Genomic DNA, 17,021 nt, shown 5'->3' with positions numbered 1-17,021 from the left:
CATCAGTAATAGAATCACTCTAAAAACAAAAAAAACAGAATAATGTCATTTTTGAAAACCAGTCATTGAGCAATATCCAGTTACCCACATACGAAATGTAGAAATATGTTCTGTAGAGTTTGTTCATACGCAAGCACACACACACACACACACACACACACACACACACACACACACACACACACACACACACACACACATACACACAGTTTGTTGATACGCAAGCACACGCACACACATGTATACACACACTGTGTTGAAATAAGCAACAAGACAATGTCAGGTTTTCTTAATAAAAATAATTCATTTCAGGACAACATATAAATAAGTATTGAAACGCACAATACAGATAATATTTGATATGAATAAATACTTAACAAACAAAACAAAGCTTTTCATACAATACCCTATTATTGAAAGGTTACACAAAAATGTATCTCACAACTTTTGCATGTTTTGTTACAACTTTGCGTGTTTACGTCTAACATTGGAATGTCCCTATGCATGTCAAGGAAAGTACCATCCTAAATTCCGGAGCAGCTTATTAAGTATTGTGCAAGTAGTACGTGATGATCAGAGTTCCGACCCATAACCAAAGAGCACGTACTCCTTTGATGTCTCGTAATGAACTGACAACTAATTGCCCTTATATTATATTATGTTTTTTATCTGATTAAAGACCAGATCTCTATCTAGGCTACCATAAATCTAATTTTTAACAGACGTCAGATATGCATATTGAACAGACGTTCTTTTGTTTCAACATTGCGTTGGTTAAGAGGTCACGAGAATGCTTTGTAGATGATGGCACGTTTTTTGGCAGGAACAAAAATGTCAGTTCAAATATATAGATATAAAAGAAGAAAAGGAATGTCAGTTTGCTTGCGCATATCACACAGGTGTGAGTACTGGAGTGAGGCATCGTGTGAGCAGAGCAGATTTCAGCAGAGCCCCTATGATGAAGTGGTACTGTACTGCAAGCCAGGTTCTACGGGTGGAGAGGTATTTTACTGCAGGCTGGAGCCTACCAGCTCATGGTAGCTAAGAGCACTGGCTGCCATGCCACAGCTACATGGTGTGAACCAAGTCTTTCGTTTTTTCCTCACAGGTGTATTTGTTTACCTTCTCATGGCCTCCCTCCCTCCTCTGACTGAGGTATTGAGCTCTAAGGGGATTTCTCCTGCACTTATGTTTTCTTTCCTTTCCTTTCAAACACACACTCCTTTCTTCACTGGCAATCCCCTTGGACGAGATCAACTGAACTCTGCTCTTATCTTTCTCTGTAAGTTAGTCATTAACTAGGAGTCTGTGTGAAGGTAATTGCCCAGCATTAACAGAGGCCACATATAGAACATACTGTAACGCGGTACTACTCTCAGGGCAAGCATTAACTTGTATTTCTACAGTACAGATACAAAAGTGGTCAACAGCAAACAAGAACACAACCACAAAAGGCAACAGCATCTGTACTGCCAGCAGACATCTATGCGGCGGTGGGAGAGGTTGAATATTATTGAGTTCTAACTACTGTTTTCTCTGTCATGTCACAGAACCTCCATGTTTGATTTCTGTACAAGTAGCACCATACTTTTAAGGGTCCTGCCCACTCGCAAATGCTCAGATACTGTACATTAGCTGTCTAGGTAGGTGCAGTTTTTGAGACTGTAACTACTCCTGTTTAAACCCGAATTTTGACTAAACAAACTCATTTTGGCAGTGCGTGATGGCTTTGGCACAGCTTTGCACTTGTCAGGACTTTGGTCAGTGAGGTTCTTAAACAAAAGCTGTGGTTTATCACATTATTGTGTAGGTAGCTAGCTGCTTGATAGATAATTCCTTGGCCGTATTATTAAGCAGTTTACACATTGCGCTTTTTTCAAGATACAATCAGTAGTCCAGCATGATACAGTATGTACTTAGATACATACTGTACATATGTTGTCAGTTTTCTGACACGTATACCTCACCTCTCGTCCTGTACACGTGAGATAATAATAATTGCACTAAGAGGTATTCTGCCGGCCATTTCTACTACCCCCGCTCTTCATGAACACATTTTAAAATGGGCTTTTGGCCGTAAGGTCACTAGTTTCAGAGATGCATTGACTAGCATCGTGGCACGGCCATTTTAATCTTCCCTAAACTTTTGGGCTCACCCCCTGTAGATCTGCTTAAAGAGGTCACATTCATTACAGTAGCCTTGCTTCTCTTGGTTAGCATAGTGGTCACAGCCTAGGGTTTTACAGCGCTGCTTTGTCTTCTCTTTAGGTGCCCCTGCCCTCTCCCTGCGACTCTCTCTCTGCCCCCGCGTGTTCCGCGTGTGGCACTCTGGACACAGGTCTGTGCAGCCGGGGGAGATGTTACTGCAGCCACTCCGCCTACATGTCGCCTGGGTCTGGGTCTGGGTCTGTCTGGTTCTTTCTGGTTTAGCTGTTCGCTGCAGAGAGAGAGAAAAACAGAGGAACATTGTCACTTGTGGAAGCAAATCATTATATCTGATCTAAGACTTTTATTTACTCTCTGAAACAGTGTAAAAAATGATCTGCAATTCAAAATGTGGTGTACAGCCACTGGGCCCTGTGTGAGAGGGAGGGAGACACTCACCATGACCAGTGGAGGGGAGTGGGTGCCGGGAGCCCTGGTAGCAGCCTGGTTGAGCCTGGTGCTCTGCTCCTTTACGTAGCACTTGTTACAGTAACCCTCCAGCATGACCTTGCCCATGGCCCCACAGTCCGGGCCCCGACAGCGCGAAGCATCCTGGAAACCTGCCTCTGACGCGTGACGACTCTGGATTGGAGCAGGGGGAGGATGAGGGGTCGCCACTGGGGGAGGTGAACACAGCAAAACCACACGTCAAACTCACATATGACCACACACAATATCAACTTATCTTGAGATTCCAGTAAATTTGCAGCTTTCCCAGTACTGTCTGGTGTAAACATTTTGTTTGTTTCATGTTGTCTCTAAGTATACTGATATAAGTAGATGAATAGTAGACATGACAGCTGTGGGTTTGATGTGGCCTGATTCCCTTTGATGAAATCTATGTTTTGCTGGGAAATTATTAGAAAAGCATTTCTTGTTAAAATGACTATGAACGAGCGGCTGATTAGACTTACGGTGGTTGGTCTGATAGTCCAGGTAACAAATGGTGCAGAATCCAAGATTCTGTTGAGTCCCGAAGAACTGGCATCCCGACCTCTTACAGGGCCGGCCAGACGTGTGGCCGTTGAGAGCTGAGGTGCCTGAGCGCTCAGAGTCCCTTGGCTGGGGCTGAGTCCATAACGACCCAGAGGAGGCCTCTATCCTGGCTGCTGCCGGTGGCTGGGGATCCTCGCCCCTCTCCGTAGCAGTCCTCTGGAGGCACGGGGGGCACAGTCCGTTAAATATCCTGAAGGCCTTCTGGTGGCACACGTTGCACCGCTCTGTCTCCTGCTCCCGTCCCGCGCCCCACTGGGGCCAGCCGAGGTGGGCAGGCAGGGGGATGCCCGAGGAGCCATCAGCAGTGGGTGCATTCTGCCGGGTGTTGAAGCAGCGTTCACACAGACCATCGTGCTCCACGCTGAGGGTGAAAAGGCAGCCGGGTGTCTTGCACTTCATGGCGTGAGTCTCGCTGTACAGGCTGAGGCTGGGCGCCGTGGGTGGGGGAGGGACGGAGCGCGGGCTGGATAACACCGCCCGGCAGCCACTACTACACTCTGGCTCACAAGCCTGACCACCGCCTTTCGTAGGAGCGGCCTCTATCCTCCCGTTGGGCTGGCCCTGGCGTTTTTCAAAGCACTCGTGACAGTGTGGCTGGGTGTCCACGGAGACGTAGAAGGTGCATCGTGGTGTGGCACAGCGGATCTCGATAAGGGACAGCTGGGACACGGAGAAGGGGGGTGGTCTATGGGGCTGGGCGGCCCACAGTTGGTCCTTGTCCTCCTGCCAGCGCTTGTACTCGTGGTTGACCAACTGGAGGTAGTCCTCCATCAGGTTCATGTCCTCAGGCAGGTTCCCTTCATCCAGCCTGGGAGAGGCAACATGGAACACACTCAGAACTATTGATAGGCTAATCACACACCTCTCGGCCAGGTCGTCAATATTGACAATTGGTTCTCAACTGACCCACCCGATTAAATAAAGTAAATACAAATGAAGTACTATTATGCCACAAACATACTTTTAAAAACAGATTTGTAGTGCTTTTTAAACTGTGCTTAATATCCTGTTCTAGTGTAGTTCCCCATGCCTTTAGTGTCCCACCCACCTGGCAGCGTTGATGATGCGTGTGGTGTCATAGCCCAGTCCAATGACAGGGATCTCAATCAGCATCAGGTAGTCCTTCAGCAGCCTCTCCTTCTGCGTCTGCTCCTTCTCCATCAGGAAGTGCACCTTGAGCTCCTCGAAGCCCCCACGACCCGGGTTGATCAGCGGCACCGCTCGGATCTCTGGGGCACACAGTCATAATAATAATACATGAATAATACATAGGTGTTAGGTATATACTACCACTTTTCTGGGACCCAATGACGCTGTACAACAAAAACAGCAGAAGAAATGACTAAATTTAGTAGGATGCGGTATATAGGTCACATTCACCCTCATTCTACAAGCACTCCTCAACAGGGTAATCTATCAATGACAGTTACTGTTCACACCTGGGCCACTGTCTTTGATGGTGATGAGGGGGGCAAAGTGCTGGGAGTCGTAGCCGAGCACTATGGGGTACTTGTAGCACTCCCCTGGAGGCCAGTGCAGAGGCAGGTAGATGCCCCCCACATTGAGGGGAGAGAAGGAGGAGCAGGATTTCATGCTGCGTAGCACCTGGTCTGTAAGGATACAGCCATGAGTTAGATACTGGACACCATACTTGACAGACTGCTTCTACTGCAATAGTAGACAGACCTACAGAAAGAGGTACAGAAACTGTACACACCAGACTAGGGTCAAAATAATTTGTCAAACACTTGCAAAAATGGGTGCTTGAGTTTGACCTGTACAATTGAACCAACAGAATAGAGACGGAGCATACTTGTACAATGTAAACATAACTTCTGATGAACTGAATGATGAAAGGCTCCATTGAGAAAGGCTGTACCTGCGATGACGATGATGGGCCTGCGGAGGATGTTTGAGAGGACAAAGATGTGTATGTCTTCCAGGGAGTCAAACTGCAGCCCGTTGCTGCTGGATACAGGTGATGCCATCTTGATGATCTTCTCCCATTCCTCCTCCCAATTCTGAAAATAAAAAACACTTTGAGTTAGGCTGCTTTGAACATTATGATACTACTAACAGGTGATATTACTAACAGACCTGGGTGATACCACTAACAGGTGATACTACTAACAGACCTGGGTGATACTACTAACAGGTGATACTACTAACAGACCTGGGTGATACTACTAACAGGTGATACTACTAACAGACCTGGGTGATACTACTAACAGGTGATACTACTAACAGACCTGGGTGATACTACTAACAGGTGATACTACTAACAGACCTTGGTCAAATATATACAATACGTCAAACACTTTCAAATACTTGGGCTGCACTTGACTTAGCTTGCCTGGTACAATGACACCAATGGAATAGGCCCAAAAGTGCAAACTCCAAACTAAATCAAGCACGCATCTTACTATACTTTCCAAGTATCTGACATTATGCAGTTATCATTATGCACCCAGGTCTGCTATAGTAACACCATCCTAGCCGTAGCGGGGCCTCCGTTCCTCACCATGGTGCTGTAATGCAGGCCAGTCTGGGTGAACTCCTGAGACTGCAGCAGCTCAGTCTGGAAACGGGCTCTGAAGTTGCCCGTGTCTGTCTCCTTTAGCACGCTGTACAGGGCCTTCCTCAGGACCAGGTCTGTGTCCTGCACCCCCAGCATGTACTGAGATGCAGCATGGAGAAGACAGTTCCCATCTCCTGCAACACACATATACAGCCATGAGAAATGGGGGTAGATATTACATACGGAACAGGATCCCCACTAGAACACATGTAAACAAGAATAACATGTTTCTTGACCTAGACTAGCGTGAGGAAGATATCACATCCTTTATTAATAACAAGCCTGTGTCAACAAATATGTCGACTGACTTTATTATGTTGACGCATTCAACTTTGTAGAACTCCGTCTGGTTTGAGCCAGACATGTACAGTAGATGTTAAGTTTATCTCCAGTCCTTTAATATGAATCTGTGTTTATGTGAAATACAAAGTGCCCATCCTCACATCACCAGAGGTAATACTGCGGGTCATTAACGGCAAAACTATCCATCACAGACAAAGACCTGTATCGCTTGGAGAAAATAGTCTAAAAGGAGAGGGGATTTCCAGACAAGCTCTCACAGCGCTCTTCAGGCATCCATTATATCTGACCATCATTCATCACCTTACAGAGGAAATATAAAAAGGCCTGAGAAAGTTTGATGTCACAGACTCTATCAGCACTGTTAGTTTTTGTGGTGTCCTTTTATTGCATTCCTTTTTAATCTTCTTTGAGAGACCAGAGAAAAACTTTGTGCAAGTACTGCAGGTACTGTGGGCTTTGACACACTAGCCTGGTCCCACACTTTATGTATCAGTCTTCTATTGTTGTCATCATGCCATACAACATGGCTAAAACAGACTGGACCACTAGGCCTAAGACACATACAGTATTGGTTTAAACTCTAACTGTATTTTAATTAGACAGTCGTATGGTCCCTTGGCACGTTAACACTGAAATAACCTAAACTAAATAAGAGAATGAAAGAACAGCCTTTAGTGATGACTGGAGAGGGTGACAGACAGGGCCTGAATGAGTAAATCAGGTAAATTACGAGTTGCGTATGCAGGTTTTAATCCAAGTTTAAGAAATCAATGGTAAACTGTATGGAGAAAATGTTGACTCTTATTGCAGGGCGGCGGGTCTTTTTGTCATTGTGAAACATCAGTGAGTACGGGGAGCCTAGCTCGTCTGAAATACCCTGCTGCCTGCCACACTAAAGAGAGGAATTTCCCTGAGTGTGGTTCTCTGTGACTAAGTGCCGTGAGGCTGCCATTCGACTCTTTCTTCCCTTGTCTGCTGCTCCATAGACATCAGACTCTGGACTTTCCAGAGGGGCGGAGCTTGGCTCGGCTGGAACGCTTTCTCTTTACGAGCTTCGCCGACGACCAGTAGAGGTCTCATTTTCGCGTGGGATGATATATTTTTATATTTACACACGCATATTTCTTTACTTAAAAAAGGAAGTTCTGAGTACTGACATGGAACACCTTCTGCCTTCCTCTTTTTTGTCTTCCGCCAGGCTGAAAAACCAGTCTGGGCCTGTAGAGGTGGACACTGTGTTGCACTACTGTTTTTACATATGTACTACTATATGTGCACCGCTATATATGTATTACTATGTGCACCACTATGTAATATGTACACCACTATTATACCTATGTAATATCTGCACCCCAGTCTGTAGATACCTGCTGCCAATAGAGGCAGGACATGAGCCTAGTAGGGATAAAAGGGAAAGGGGCCTAAGATGTTTTTTCTATTTCTATCCTTTAAATAATTTGATGTATGAGGAGAAAGCTTTCCGTCAGTAAAGGGAACATTCTACCCAAGCAACAACAAACCTCCGCACAGAACAGGAAATCTTGATTATGTTCCATCTTAAGGTTGAATCATACTGGAGAAAAACATATTTCTGGTAAAAACACTATGCTTGTTGTGTTGTCAGAATCTTCATATGTAGACGTAAAACCTATACCGGGGGTGTATTCAGTGATTTGAAAAGATTTGACATGTTGCAGATAGAAATGGAATGAGATCTGACACAATTGCCTATTTTAAATGATAAATGGCAATTGTATATGTTCTTCTACATAATACATTTCTATCTGAACTTTCTGTAATGTTGCACTCTGCCGAACACTGTGAACAGACCCCTACAGTTGTATATTAATCAGACAATAAAAAATAAAATAACCTGGGCAACCCAGGTAACCCTGCCTTTGAATGTCTGCCTTCAGACTATAAAAGTATGTTGGTAAATGGGCAATTCCCTGGGAAAGTCAACCTGAGCATGCAAAATAAAGTTTGTCATTTGCAAATGAAACCACTTTCATAATTTTCCAAGGTCTAAATGTTGGAGTGCAAGCTTTATTTAACCAGTTGAATTTGGGCCATTACAGAGTAGGAGAGCTTGTTTTCCCACTCACAGCTGTCCACTAGTGTTTGTTAAAAGGTTGAGATGTTAATGAAGTAATACAGACCTAATGGAATGTCTTCAGTTGTATTTGCTAGTCTTACAGTCTTGTGAAGATGAGGGGGGAGCAATGTAACATCCATGCCCCGTACATCAGATCGTCTTGAAACTTTCTCTGCAAAGTTAACTTTCATCAAGTTGTTTATATATGAGTATCCTTTTTCAGCGTTATGATAGCCGTAACATCCATTACGGTTGTGGATGTGATGGATATGGATTTATCATATCTTAGCTTCAAAAGCATGTGCATTCACACATTTTGTGTGCTTGTTCTGAGATGTATTCTTAGACTTTTACAGAAGTAATATTGATATATTGAACATTATGTGATATAATTTCCCATACATGGTAGTAGTTTTTTTAAGATAGAAAGATGAAAAGAGTGTTTATCCACAATCTGTGATTAGTCCTGGAGTGTTATTCAAATGAAACCCCCAAAATATGCTGACTTCATTCAGGGTCCAGTAAAATGGATTGGTGTTATATGCACATCTACAGTATTTTACCTCATTTGCATAATGTTATATCATATTTCCAATAAGGTGTAATACAAGAAAAATGACATATTTGTGTCTACATTCAGTTGGTAAAGGTTCATTTTGATATACACTACCGTTCAAAAGTTTTGAGTCACTTAGAAATGTCCTTGTTTTTGAAAGAAAAGAACATTTTTGGTCCAATAAATAACATCAAATTAATCAGAAATACAGTATAGACATTGTTAATGTTGTAAATGACTATTGTAGCTGGAAACGGCAGATTTTTTATGGAATATCTACATAGGCGTACAGAGGCCCATTATCAGCAACCATCACTCCTGTGTTCCAATGGCACGTTGTGTTAGCTAATCCAAGTTTATCATTTTAAAAGGCTAATTGATCTTTAGAAAACCCTTTTGTAATTATGTTAGCACAGCTGAAAACTGTTGTGCTGATTAAAGAAGCAATATAACTGGCCTTCTTTAGACTAGTTGAGTATTTGGAGCATCAGAATTTGTGTGTTCGATTACAGGCTCAAAATGGCCAGAAACAAAGATCTTTCTTCTGAAACTTGTCAGTCTATTCTTGTTCTGAGAAATGAAGGCTCTCGTACAATGCTGTGTACTACTCCCTTCACAGAACTGCGTAAACTGTCTCTAACCAGAATAGAAAGAGGAGTGGGAGGCCCCGGTGCACAACTGAGCAAGATGATAAGTACATTAGAGCGTCTAGTTTGAGAAACAGACGCCTCACAAGTCCTCAACTGGCAGCTTCCTTAAATAGTACCCGCAAAACACCAGTCTCAACGTCAACAGTGAAGAGGCAACTCCGGGATGTTGACCTTCTAGGCAGAGTTGCAAAGAAAAAGCCATATCTCAGACAGGCCAATAAAAAGAAAAGATTAAGATGGGCAAAAGAACACAGACACTGGACAGAGGAACTCTGCCTAGAAGGCCAGCATCCCGGAGTCGCCTCTTCACTGTTGACACTCTTATGTACTTGTCCTCTTGCTCAGTTGTGCACCGGGGCCTCCCACTCCTCTTTCTATTCTTGTTAGAGACAGTTTGCGCTGTTCTGTGAAGGGAGTAGTACACAGCGTTGTACGAGATCTTCAGTTTCTTGACAATTTCTCGCATGGAATAGCCTTCATTTCTCAGAACAAGAATAGACTGACGAGTTTCAGAAGAAAGATCTTTGTTTCTGGCCATTTTGAGCCTGTAATCGAACCCACAAAATCTGATGCTCCAGATACTCAACTAGTCTAAAGAAGGCCAGTTTAAATGCTTCTTTAATCCCGCCTCCCGGGTGGCGCAGTGGTCTAGGGCACTGCATCGCAGTGCTAGCTGCGCCACCAGAGTCTCTGGGTTCGCGCCCAGGCTCTGTCGCAGCCGGCCGCAACCGGGAGGTCCGTGGGGCGACGCACAATTGGCATAGCGTCGTCCGGGTTAGGGAGGGTTTGGCCGGTAGGGATATCCTTGTCTCAGTATGTAAAATGTATGCACTCTACTGTAAGTCGCTCTGGATAAGAGCGTCTGCTAAATGACTAAAAATGTAAAAAATGTAAATGTAATCATAAAAACTGTTTTCAGCTGTGCTAACATAATTGCAAAAGGGTTTTCTAATGATCAGTTAGCATTTTAAAATTATAAACTTGGATTAGCTAACACAATGTGCCATTGGAACACAGGAGTGATGGTTGCTGATAATGGGCCTCTGTAGGCCTATGTAGATATTCCATAAAAAAATCTGCCGTTTCCAGTTACAATAGTCATTTACAACATTAACAATGTCTACACTGTATTTCTGATCAATGTGATGTTATTTTAATGGACAAAAACATGAGCTTTTCTTTAAAAAACAAGGACATTTCTAAGTGACCCCAAACTTTTGAACGGTAGTGTACATAAAGGAAAACAATGACCCTGATAGGATGTGGTGTATGGCCTTAGCCTATACAGTATATTATCAAGGCTACCTGTAATTATATAGTCCTAAGCTACTATGCCTTCTGCTGACATCTTAAAAACATTCCAGATGACCAAACATTTATATGTCTATTTCAGACTCCGTAACTTTCATAACGGAGGGTGTAACATCCATAACGGTAGCTATTTCCTTCTAAAGTAATATTGCAAATGAAAATCTTTTCAAAAGTATTGTTTTTGTGTTCAACCAAGCCTTTCCTTCGAAATGGCTATCCATGTTTCGACCTAAGACTTACAATCTTCCCAAAAAGCTTGTCCATTTCATGCAACATTCATAATGCCTCTTACTTGCTTCATTTCTCCACCATGCCAATATTTAGAATTTCGCTTTTTGGGATATACACTCACCCTAAGGGTTCCTATACACATCAACATTTTCATTTTTATTTTTTATGGCCATTCTGTGACACATTAAAGTTGTGATTTTGCCTAAAATCAGTATGTGGTATTCTCAGTATTCTCATTTAGAATACTGTGAATTTTTAGTCAGCAAAAGAATGACCATCCATTATTTGGCAACAGTGGGAATCCACTGGCTCACAATGTCCTGCTTTGTCTCTCATGTCCTGCTCTGCTTATCCTGTCCTGTTCTTATTCACCAGTCACCTGACACAATAGATTAATTCCAGTGAGTCAGCAGCCAGCCAGCAACAGACAGGGTGGTCCTCCTCAGTCTGAAAGTCCTCTGCTGAAAGTCATGGCTGCTGTGTCATTCAGAGGAGAGGCTACTGTATATGCTGATTTCCCAAATCAAGGCCTAGCTGGGCCCTCCAGAAACTTCTATGAGAAAATGTTATCCTTTCATTAGGAAGGAAATATGTATCATGTTAAAGGCTGTTTCTGAATTGGATTTCCAGGAAGACAAACTTTTGTTATCACTATCATTTTACTGGAAATACTGTAGTTTCAACATGTAGGGAAAAGCCAATAGGATATGATTCATGTTTCATGTACTGTTACTTTGTTATGACAGCATTAAATTACCAAAAGTTCAAGATGTCTATTCCACAGGTGATAAGATATTTACCCTCAATAAGACAACACACAAACAAGCCTAATAACCTGGTTATATCTCCTCCTGACAATAACATTCCATATTTGCAATGATTCAATGGAATTACAGGATTGACATGGTAACTCACCCACGTATGAGACAAGACAGGTGGGGCTGTTTGCTGTATGATTTGTGAATAAAGGTCCAACTCACTTAGCTACTTATTGAGAGAAGGGGTATACCCAAACCTCCACTGCAAGGTATGAATCTAACCAGACGGAAACTGAGCACTACAGAGTTTGAATGCGTCAACAGAATAAACTCAGTCAACATGGTCTTTAGAAAAATGGAGGGGAAATTATCACTATGACACCATAGAATTACTGCTTTGGGATCTCCCACATAATTACCCTAGACGTCAGGATTTAGATACGCTGAACAAATCCTGTACTGTAAATCTTCAGAGTCATGTTAGGTACCAGTCAAATCAAGAGCTGCTAATGGTCATTCTAAAAGATAACAAATCTCACCTTTGTAATTTACCATAATGTTTGAGTACCAGTGTTTCCCCTATATTCATTTAGCAGCGTTGGCCCAGCACTTTTAAATGGATATTTGTTGGCTCAATGACTGGAAGTCTATGTTAACAGCTAGTATGTCATTGTGCTAACGCTAGTACCAATGCACCCCACTCCCCCAAGTTACTCTGCCACTGCTGCTGAAAGAACTCATAGGGGAAACAGTATGAGTAACTCTTACTCTTCAGTGTCAAGGTCTTTCAAACTCCTTTGAAAAATACCCCCTCCCCTACTACCAGCAAGAGGAACAGAAACCCAAACTAATACATTACCATTGGTTCTCAATGGCACCATCTTCTTGACCTCACGGCACCAGTTGAGCTTCTTCTCCTGCTCTAGGGAGCTCTGCATGGCCCTGTCCAAGATGGCTGCCTGGATGACCTGTTGGAAGGCCTGGGGGAACTGGCTCATGCGGATCATCTCCAGGGTGTAGCGGTGCATGCCCCGCAGGTGGTGCATAAGGCCTCCGCTGGCCGCTGGCTTCACCACATCGTTAGGCACCCGCTCCCGGATCTTGACCGCTTTCAGCAGGTTACTCACAAAGAGGAACTTTGGCAGGAAATTCTGTCCCTGGGACATGGTGTTCACCAGATGTAATGTGTACAAACGCAGAACTGAAGAGGAGAAAAATAAAAAGTTTTTGGTTGGTTTCATTGGCAGCACGTGGTTCTGATCACTGGACTATATGGGCCACTTCTAATACTAGACAAATTGTGGGTAATGAATAAAGACAAACAAGAGGGCTTTTGTGTTCTTTTCCAAGTTAGAATTTCCCCACAGCCTCTGCCGCCCCAATGGGATTGAGGCACATGACAGACGCCTTCTACAAACTGATGGTGATTTCCAGACCCAAAGCCAAAGGACACCGCTAGGCAGTAGCTAGTAGAAATCATAAGGCCCACTCACACCCACCATCACAGAAAAGTCGGTAATACTGACAATGATGCATAAGAACTGCACAGGATGGAACTATTAAAAACCCTTACAGTTCTTTTCAGTATTCAAGATGGAGGACCATTGAAACAGGAACTTGAAAGTAATGTGTTTTAACATCAAGAATAACACATTGCTCATCAATCATAAGTCATAAGTCATCTCCCATCTGTAGAACAGTCTGTCAGATATATGTACCCATTTCATATAATATGACAATAAGCTGTTAAGACCTTATGGAGAGGTACCTACCTACAATGTGATATATACTGTAACTGTATATTATGGGCACCGTATACATTATTTAGAACAAAACAATTCAAGCAACAAAACAATTCAAGCATCCTTCATCAATTACAGTATAGATTACCTTGAAGGCGCATAATGTCATTGTAGGAGAACCTCTAAATATCCATGTAATAAGGAGACTGTCGCTCTTTCGATATTGGCAGACATTGAAGCGTTGGCACAATGGTGAGCGCTGCGGTTTACACAAAACACAATAACAGGAGTCTGCTGACGTTCGGATTACGTAATTCCTCTGACAGCAACGGTTGAAACATTGTAACATTGCATCGCGAGTATTGTCAAAAACATAGTTACAATGTAACATTAATTATTTATTCCACTGGGTAATGTTTTTTTAATTGCTTGAGGGTGACGTCTTCGTAAACAATGGCTGTCAGAACCATGGCGCCCATGCCAACGCGCATACCTCTGTCTGTGTCCCCAGAAACTCAATGCTACGACCAAGGCCTCTCAATGTTAGTCAATAGTAGATATATTTCAAATGCTTAAACGAAAGTGAGTTACAATCCTTGGTAAATAAATATATATAATATGAATGAATATTACCTGTGCAATATGTCGGTACTAAGACTACCAACAAAGCCTAAGGATGCTCCGGGTAGTCCTCTGCCACTTCAATCAGGTTAACCGCAGCAGTCCACACAACGCCATTCAGCCTTCTGCACAATCAATTCTATTTTGGTTGATTCACTGTATAGACCGTCAAAGCATAGATCACGTCCCCCAACTTAATTTAGTTAATGTAGACGGAGAAAAAAAAACTGACTAAAGGGGATTTCCAGTGTTAGGGACTTTCCACATATCTCTGTCACAACCTTCAGACGTAGTTACATCTCACACACAATAGGTGGTGTCTGAGCGAAACGCCATTAGGCTACGTTCTCCGGGTCGTGTTGGTGACGAATAGCGTACTGAAATGCCTGGTCCCACCTACCGTGCACAGACGAGCGTTACTGACCACAAAGAGGGAGCGTCATTTTCTGACCCTTGTGAGACAGACAGCCAGCCCTAGAACAAATAATTACATTGAAATGAGAGAAGTCCTGAATCTGACCTAAACACTGAATTAGATTCATGCATAAAATGTAGGCTTCGGCCTACATACGCTATTCGTATTATGGGAGAAATGTATTTCCACAATCTATTTTACCTTTAGTTAACTAGGCAAGTCACTTAAGAACAAATTCTTATTTTCAATGACGGCCTAGGAACAGTGGGTTAACTGCCTTGTTCAGGGACAGAAAAACATATTTTTACCTTCGATATTTCAACCTTTCGGTTACTAATCCAACGCTCTAACCACTAGGCTACCTGCCGCCCCAAAATGCATTGCCATGAATAGAATAGAACGCAATATAATATAATTGATACTTCATTGTCCAATTGGTTAGAATGGCTGCTGGTCTGCCTCTCTATCCTCTCAACTGTGTAGGTAAGCTACACATACTGTACTCAAGGATTTGCAAACATATTTACATGGAGATATCTGATTAATCTCAAATAATTATTCTAGGGTGAGGGGTTTACACACAATTCATTTGAGTTTATGAACAAATGTAATGCATATAAAAGGATATGTGTAATTACACGTAACCTCATGTCTACTCTATATAGACAATTATTTGCACCAGCTTTCATAACCAACCCCCAGCTACACAGAGCATCATACTTTAACTGCATTGTAAATAAGAGTGTTTAAGTGCTCCCCCTCTGGTGTAATACAGTCTGATGAAGGTATTTTGCTGCAACTGTAGAGGAAGTCAGGAAAGAATTTACTTGGTCCTCTACCAGATAACAACTGTGCAGTGTAGAACAAAATCTATACGAATTGCAATGGCATTATTGCTAATGAAATCCATGGCCCAAAATCATGACAGACAGCTTGATCAATTAAACTGCAACAATTTGATTTCATACGGTATACAGTACAATACTGAAGTTAAACTTGAGTCATTACTAGCGCTGTGTCACTATAGTCAAAGAGGAAGAGGCGAAGAGAGAGGTTTTACTCCGCCCAAAATCGTCTACGAAAATACGCCCACTAAGTGGGACATTTTTTGTGGTGTCTTATTTGGTCAACAAAAATATAATTGCTAATTTGCTACGTGAGGCTTATTTGATCGAATAGACGTTTCGTAATGGTTCGGTTGTTACAAATGCACTGATATAAGTGGGGAAAAAACGACTTTATATGGGAGTTGTGCCTGTTGTCATAGAGATAGATAGAGGACTCATCGTGAATATAACCCTATTTAGCATGGACATTGCTATTTAGGGCTTCCACCATTTTAAAGTAGTCAACTGGGTGGAGATTCCTATGAGTTGGGCGCAATCAGACAATAAAGAAGAAGAAAATGGACTACTTTAAAATGGAGATAGCCTAAATGGCGCTGCTCATGCTGTCACAGACGCTATAATGGCACAGATACAAAGAGGAGTCTTCTATCTCTATGGCCTGTTGTTCACACCCGTCTCTGCCCTCTCATTGGCTAGAATGGTCCCACCTGATCTTGCCTCCTCCCGCCTGCCTTCCATCTTTGAGGACATGTATTTCCATTGTTAGAGCGGTCACTTGACTATCTTTTCAATATAATAGACAATCTTTGCTATTGTCTAGCTAGCCTAAAGCTAATGCTTGGTGATATCAATCCTAAGCAGCAGTGACATCTATTGGATAAAGTTGTAAAAAGTGATTTTTGGGAAATATGCAAAAAGTAACACAAGGGGGCAGACATGTTACATGGTGAGAATGTCACAGAATAAAAGGTGGCCTATCATCCAAATTGACATGCACAAAGCAGATGCTCCATATTCTGCAATGGTTTAAATACTCCATGAAAGTACAAAACACAGATGGTACCAAAATATCTTACTCAAAAACAGTTCTCAACAGCATGAGGCAGGTCTTGAATTTCAATATTGATTGGTTCCCTCACCATCAAGTGGTTGCATTCACTCCACATGTAGCTGTTTAATAACTACAATCTTATTGTTAAGGTTGGTTACTGCAGTGTATTAATCCATGGCTTATTCATACCAAGACAAAGATGAGAGAATCTTGATTGATACATGGTATACAATGAGGGTTTGGTCCATATAGAATAAGACTTCTAATTGTATGGTTTGGTCAATGGGCCTTCAATGTGGAGATAGGGTGCACACGAACAATATACAAGTTTGTTCTTGCTTAGTATTTTACATTTATTGAATTCAGTATTTAGCCAACCGCAACATTTTATCTGCTGCCTTTCTAAAGGGAGGCTGGTGGTCAATGGACTTTACCAATGAGAAATGTAACCACAGTCATACAGAGCAAATGCTTTACTGTATTCGATCACTGCCCTACAGTGCCTTCAGAAAGTATTCTCACCCCTTGACTTTTTACACATTTTGTTGTGTTGCAGCCTGAATTTAAAATTGATTAAGTTTAGATTTTTTTGTCATTGGCCCTACACTGGCCCTACCCCATAATGTCAAAGTGGAATTATGTTTTTTTCGAAATTTTTACA

The 17,021-nt window shown here is 42.4% G+C and overlaps 1 protein-coding gene across 2 annotated transcripts; it reads right to left on the bottom strand.

The window, feature by feature from the left end:
* Positions 1 to 279: 279 nt before the first annotated feature.
* tnfaip3 (tumor necrosis factor, alpha-induced protein 3) lies at positions 280 to 14,339 on the bottom strand. Of its 2 annotated transcripts, none has more exons than XM_038974705.1 (9): positions 14,059 to 14,339; positions 12,543 to 12,884; positions 5,723 to 5,913; positions 5,081 to 5,222; positions 4,641 to 4,811; positions 4,250 to 4,430; positions 3,120 to 4,009; positions 2,605 to 2,822; positions 280 to 2,437 (listed from the first exon to the last, which is right to left on the bottom strand). In XM_038974705.1, the coding sequence occupies exons 2-9, from the start codon at positions 12,847 to 12,849 to the stop codon at positions 2,153 to 2,155; spliced, it is 2,385 nt and encodes a 794-aa protein (XP_038830633.1). In that variant the 5' UTR covers positions 12,850 to 12,884; positions 14,059 to 14,339; the 3' UTR covers positions 280 to 2,152. The 2 variants fall into 2 exon arrangements, with proteins under 2 accessions (XP_038830633.1, XP_038830632.1); XM_038974704.1 differs by lacking the exon at positions 14,059 to 14,339 and adding an exon at positions 13,574 to 13,769.
* Between the last annotated feature and the right edge of the window lie 2,682 nt (positions 14,340 to 17,021).

The sequence above is a fragment of the Salvelinus namaycush genome, chromosome 35 (genome assembly GCF_016432855.1).
Source record: "Salvelinus namaycush isolate Seneca chromosome 35, SaNama_1.0, whole genome shotgun sequence".
NCBI lineage: Eukaryota > Metazoa > Chordata > Actinopteri > Salmoniformes > Salmonidae > Salvelinus > Salvelinus namaycush.
The sequence above is the reverse complement of the archived record's forward strand: the minus strand, read 5'-3'. Positions and strand labels throughout refer to the sequence as shown.